We start from the raw sequence: 6,866 nt of genomic DNA, 5'->3' as shown, positions 1-6,866 counted from the left end.
ACACCATCTCTGACTTCGCTTTCTACGCGTTCACGCAGACCTCTCGGCTATGGCTAGTTTTCGGATAGCTCCGACCACTCAAGTCTCTGCTCCTCACTAAAATGTTCAGCTTAAAAAACAGTGTGTGTGAAGGAGAAGAGACGCACATGGAACTAAGTTTAGCTTTCTAAATAAAATTATTTTTATTTTTCAAGTCTTGTACACAAATTCTATTTAGAGCTATTAACAAAAATGCGAAAAAGTGGATGAAGTTAGACAAATCTGGTATGTTCTAAAACAATTTTGGACAACGGTGGAAATAGAATGAAACTTCTGAGCGACTTTCATCCCCAAAATATCATTTTTATTCAGAATTCATTGATAGCATAACAATAAGTTTACATGATCTCATACTTTGAACTATGACGCGGAAGGAGAACTCAATTCAATTCTTAAATATTCACCTTTAACAAAAATGCTGGCAAAAATGACAGTTTTGAATACTTCAAAAATGATAAAACTGTTCTATGTTTCAAAAATGTTTTAGAACATAAGCGATTTTTTACACAATTTTTTCAACATATTTTAAACTCTGAGGTCATGTGAAAGGGCAGGTTTTTTTGCGCTGGACCTAACTACAGAATTCTTCTTCGTAATTTGATTGACATAACAGAATTTTTGTGTTTTTTGTTTTTAAAAATAAGAATTGATCTAGCACCACATTCATCGATTTTTTATTACCTTAAACCTAGAAAAAAACCGATTGTTAAGCTTAAAAAATGATGGTTTTTTCTTAAAAAGGCTTAAAATTATGATTTGAAAGAGTTAATATTGGACCCTAAATATTGATTCTTCTAATTGAGAATACAGCAGTTGTTTTTCATGAAGTGAAGAATTGATCATTTAAAAAGAGATCATTTTGATCTTTAATGAAAATAAGACAATTAGCAAAAATAAGAAGTGAATTATTCCTAAAATACGGAGTTAATCTACAAGTTTTATATGTGCACGTACACAGAAAGAAATTGCACATTTGTACACATACATAGTGTACGAAAACTCTTACTTGAGAAAATAGAAAATTGTCCACAATCATCATAGTGGTTTATGACAATTAAATTTTTATCAATTTCATAATCCAGTAGATAGGATCATAAAATCCCCAAGGGACATCCCTATAGGATTAGGAACTTTTTTACATCATATAATTAAGAAAACCTAAAAATTCCCACAGTCGTCAAAGTGTTTAATCCTGACAATTTTAACATAAACTCAATGAAAAACAAGATGATATTCTAACATTCGTCCCACCAAAAGCAACCCTCGCAATGAAGCTCATCTGCATAATCATTATTGGCAAGAATTTCTACTTGTCATATTGTACATTTATTCAAATTATCATTTGACATAATTTCTGTCTTTCACTTACACGAATCGCTATTTGTCATAACTTCCATGTCGAATTTCCATGTCACAGAAATTTTATTTGTCCTCCAGCTCATCCTGTCTAAAATAAAAGCAGGAAATTCATATACAAAAATCGTAATTAGCTGATTTTGAATTTCGCGCCTTAATTTAGGCCGGATGGGCTACAGGCCAAATGAAATTTCTGTGGAATGACAATTAAATAAAGTGGGAATTGTGGCAAATGGTGATTCGTATAAATTAATGCTAGGTTATGTAATCATTCAGAAAAAAGAAATTATGTCAAATAATGATTCAAATAAATGTAAAATATGACAAATAGAAATTCATGTACATTAATATTACTTTATGTGACAATTTGAAAATATTACATTTATGTAAATACAAATTCGAAAATAAATAAATTGCATTAGATTAAAATTATGAATTATAAATATTATTGGGATTTGAAATTCAAAAATATGAAAATGATGCCAAGTGAGGATTCGGTATAATAGAAATTATTATAACTTGTAGTTAATTGAAATTTCTCAGATATTCATGCGCCTCGTGATTGAAAACATAACATCTGGTTGGCAATTTAAAGAAACGATACGAAATTTCGCTGGCAAACTGAGGATCCACCATCACACACTAAACAAAAATCTGCACAAGCCCGAGGAATTCGAGACTTTGTAGAGAGGGCTTTACGAGGTTCGATACCCATGTGGGTGAAGAGACAGAGTATATTATCTAAGGGGCAATGTCCATCAATCACTGTCGAAGAGGTCAAGAAAGCACTGATGGAAACGAAGATCTTATTCGCTGCCATTCCGTAGTGAATGGTGTGAGGATGAACTGTACTCATACCAGAGCAGCGTCTTTCAGGACAACACCATGAGCCCTCTCCTCTTTTGCAATACACTTCTGCCACTATCTCTCACTCTGAGGATCATCGAGAGTTACACACAAGAGATAGGTATGAGTATTAGATTGTACACGTGTGCTAAGATCTATCTGAAGTGAGGACGACCTTTTGGCGTTCTCGAGGACCCTGGGCACATGGATATGAGTCCGTCGTCGTACTACGCGAAGTACTATGTGAGCATGTTGTTGTGATTAATGTATATGGTCGAAAGAACTAACATAAACAACCTATACTTATTGTATTTTAACTTACCGGTACCATCAAACTGTTTAAATGTTCCACTTTGTGACCAAAATATTTGCCTAGTTTCTCGCCGTATCATAAGAGTCTTCTTTTCCAATTTTTTAAAGAAGATTGTGACTATTGTCCCACGTTCCAGCTGGCTAATGATTTGTTCCATCTCGGGGATTATTCCACTCATTTCTGTATATTTCCTGCCTTCTCTTGAAATAAATAAAAAACCTTGAGTAATTGTATAATCTAATAAATTAGATAGCAGGTCGAGTCTGAAATTCAAAAATAAAAATTAAAAGAAAATATTTAAAAAGTTAAAAATTGACAAATTCTTAAAGATTACATTTTTTGTGTGGAGATGGCTATAGTTTGTATCGACTTTCGTTAACTTAATAAAACTATGATTTGGAACTGCAAGTTTGGCAATGGAAATGTGTAAAGATATGTCACGACAGACTTAATTCTATAGAGACAGGCAGATAGTTTTTTCATTTTTTCGTGTCAATTATTCGAGTGAATTCTTGGGAATAATGTAAGGAGAACAAGTAAGATGAAGTCACGGGTGATCGCATATGTGTGAGAAAGTTTTGGAAGGATGATGGGACACCATCAAAGAGTTTAAAAAAATAAGTTACGGAAGAAAAAAAATCAAATCAACGCCATTAGGAGGGACACTTTAGTAGGAAATGAGGAAGTACGGAAAACAAAAAAGAAAGATGAACAGTGGAACAGAAAAACTAACAAACGAACTATCCCATGCAAGTGAAATAAGGATTTTGTCGAATATTGCCTTAATTATTACTTTTTTTCATAGATCTTCATTAATGGAAATCTCACAAGATTTTATGGAATTATTAATTTTTGAGAGAGGCTGATGGTAGAAGCTAGATGAGCTATGAATAACAGCAATATTAGATTTCGGTGATAAAAAACTTGTAGACTTCATGTGGTGAAAAGGTAAACACAAAAAATATAACTCACTTCGCACAATACACTACGGCGGAGCGCAGAACAAAAATTCACAAAATCGTCGGAGAGTCGGAGGCAAACAAGAAAACGCTTCGCTCTATGTGGCGGACTTGAAGTGACATTATTATAGAACTATCTAGACATTATATTGGCTTAATGTGTAGCCATAATTAAAATTACAATATAATGCGTTACAGGAACAAATAATTATTATAAAGACGTTTATAATAAATAATATTGTGTGTGTATGTGTAGCCCCTGAACGGGGTTACTTGGCACGACTGCATATTCTGTGGTGCGAGAAACACCCGGAGCTATCGCACTTTTCGCATCAACGTTGCGAAACGATGCCGAATTACTTCAAAAAAGGGGCTATATAAGCGAAACGCCTACTCTAACACAACCAGAACAAGCCGTCAACAGAAAAAGAGAGGCGACACAAGACCGACCGTGGGCAGGCATCCGATTGAGGAAGAGCGTTGCTTTACAACCCGGAGAAACATCAACACCCAGGTTTCTCTCAAGCCTAAAGATCTGGCTGATATAGGTGACGAGCTTCATGGACATTCTTCCGAAGAATCTGACCTCTGGATTATCAATTGTTGTGTGTTTAATGCAGCGAGAGCTTTGGCCGATGCGAACCGTAAAAGAAAACCAACGATTGATTATAACACCAAAAGACGAATGAATCATCTCGCCATGAAGATAGGCTGGACAAGGCAGTACACATCCCGCTTTCAGTATGTGATTGACTACCTCAAATCTAGCAAGAATTCTACCGCCAAGGTTCGAAAGTTTGCGCGCGAACTCCGGACCCGTTATCACACATTTAGCAAGTCAAAGCTGCTGACTATCAGGCAGCATATTGTTGAGAGAATACGGCTACTACCTGCCGCTAAGAGAAGTCTAGAGCGGAGGGAGAGGTGGATCAGAGAAAATCAACAGTTTCTCTCTGACCTATCTCGACTCTTCCAAGACCCTCCAGTTACTGTCGAACACCCACCCAAACCAGAGGAGGTCGAAGTATTTTGGAGAGAAGTCTACGAAGTTCAGCATAGACTGGACGAAGACTCTGATGAAGAATTCCCACCCATCACCTCATATTTGAAGTCGGAAGAGCCAATTCCGGAGTTGTTGGTGAAAGGGCGCATAATACTTCTGCCGTAAATAAGTAACTTAGCTGACCCGAAGAATTACATGCCAATCACTTGTCTGAACACACTGTATACGATATTCACAGCTATCCTAAATGAAAGGGTTGTTCGGGCAATTGATGGCCTGGATTGATTACCGGAAAGCTTTCGATTCGACCCCCCATAAACTTATCATCTGTATTTTGGAAAGCTTAATGGTTCATCCGCAAATCGTGAGGTGCATAGAGAGATTGATGCCCCAATGGAAAACCAGATTTACTATCTCACCTGGCAAAAATCGTGTGACAACTAAGAAGGTCACTTTGAGAGAGGTGTATTTCAGGGGAACACCATGAACCCACTCCTCTTTTGCCTCACATTATTGCCACTATCTCTAGCACTTCGCCATTCCGACATGTACTTTTGCGGCAAACCTGCAGATCGAAAGTACAAGGTGACTCATCTATTTTACATGGACGATTTTAAAATCTATGCCAAAAACAAAGAGCCACTACATCTAGCTCTAGGCATTGTCGAACGATATACTAAAGAAATAGAAATGGAATTTGGGTTAGACAAATGCGTCAAGGTTTATTTGAAGTGAGGAAAACTTAATGGCATCCCTGAAGACCCTGAGCTCGTCAATAGAATGGCTATGCGACACCTTTGCGCTGGAGAGACTTATACATACCTGGGCGTGTCACAGAGCCGCATTCAGGATGTGACATCTATAAAGGATACTCTCCGAAGCAGATACAAACGTCTCATCCGACAGATTTGGTCTTCCGAACTGTCGGCGAGGAACAAAGTATCTGCAACGAACATGCTTGCCGTCTATTCATTTGGAGTGGTACCATGGACGAAGAACAAGTTCAGATTCCTTGATATAGGGACACGAAAGGTTATGCACATGAACAAAAGCATGCATCTAAAGTCTTCTGTTCCGCGACTCTACATCTCGCGCTGTCAAGGTGATCGGCATACAGTCGCAAATGGAAGAGACCCTCTTCTTAAAATGGGCAGGAAGCATGAATAAGTGGGCAAAGTGGCGTTTCAATACATAGGGAACAACTTACATCCAGAGGCACAATGCGGCACTGAGAGTGTTTTATTACCATCTCTGTCCATCTTACAGCATTAACATTAGTATCGCTCCTCTAAATGCTCCGAAGGATATCGAGTTAATTGTCAAGAATGAGAAGTGCCACGTATACTGGAACTTTATATTCTTGAAAATTGTTTCTGTCGCACACCCGAGGCATGACATGGTTCTTCTCGACATCGAGAAGCGAACAATGTTCTTTATCGAATTTTCGGCACCAGCGAACAAAACGTGAGATAGGTGGCCACAGAAAAAGAAGAAATCACAACGACAGGCCGGCGAAACCCTCGTGTGTCTTGATGGGCACGAAGAGATTCAAGGATGACAGCTGTCTGCATCCATCTCGCAAATGCTTTGGCATATTTTTGGCACGCTAGTATAGCTTTAATGTTACGAACCAGTGATAGCTTTGCACCTCCGAGTAAACCGATCAGAAGGACAATTACTTTAACCGAACTACTTAGGTACAGTCGTTGCTGGTCGCATATGAGGTCTTGATACCTTCCCTCCGTATCCTTCTCCTTAACAGTGATGTTCTAGTCGACCAGAGCCGAGAGTTCGATCACGAATATAGTTCATTTCTCGAAGTCTTAGAGAATTATGTCAGGCCTCGAGTTTGGCACGGAAACGGTTCTCCGAAGATTGTACTTACAGAAAATTTGGCACTTCTCATTGTAAAGAATTGATTCTATCTGCATCTGAGCGTTCAGCAGGGCAGGGTCTCGGCCATCACTGTAAGAGCGACAAAGATGGTAATAAAGCACTCTTAGGGTCGCATTATGTATATAGAGATACGTAGTTCCCGCGTGGGTGGGACATCCAGATATTATGTGTTCCAGGTACTCAGCGTGTGCATGGCACGCTCTGTACCTACCGCTGGGAACTCTTTGAAATAATATACTGTCACGGTATACTAAGATTGAAATTACACCATCCTGGCACGCGAAAATAAAATCCTCTGTACCTTAATTAAGCCCTAATGAGTAAATATATGAGCTAGATGTTGGTGCGTAGAAGTGAACTTCTCCCACCAAAAGTTGTTGATTTTATCTGGCCCTGGCGCTGTAAAGATGAGTATAAAAGGTGCAATTTACCTGAATCCATTTTACTCATCGTT

General features: G+C 38.2%; 1 protein-coding gene across 3 annotated transcripts in view; it reads right to left on the bottom strand.

Moving 5' to 3' along the window:
• Window positions 1-2,811, bottom strand: part of LOC117167561 (1-phosphatidylinositol 4,5-bisphosphate phosphodiesterase gamma-1) — a 400,270-nt gene extending 397,459 nt beyond the window's left edge. For 2 of the 3 annotated variants that reach the window (XM_033352586.1, XM_033352587.1), the window contains exon 1: window positions 2,564-2,732. In XM_033352586.1, coding sequence (XP_033208477.1) covers window positions 2,564-2,732 — 169 coding nt within the window. Of the gene's footprint in view, window positions 1-2,563 lie in introns of all 3 variants that reach the window. The other variant, XM_033352585.1, reaches the window with a different exon arrangement.
• Window positions 2,812-6,866: the final 4,055 nt, after the last annotated feature.

This window comes from Belonocnema kinseyi, chromosome 2 (genome assembly GCF_010883055.1).
Source record: "Belonocnema kinseyi isolate 2016_QV_RU_SX_M_011 chromosome 2, B_treatae_v1, whole genome shotgun sequence".
In the NCBI taxonomy this organism is placed as follows: domain Eukaryota; kingdom Metazoa; phylum Arthropoda; class Insecta; order Hymenoptera; family Cynipidae; genus Belonocnema; species Belonocnema kinseyi.
Note: the sequence above shows the minus strand (reverse complement) of the source record. Positions and strands in the feature narration are given on the sequence as shown.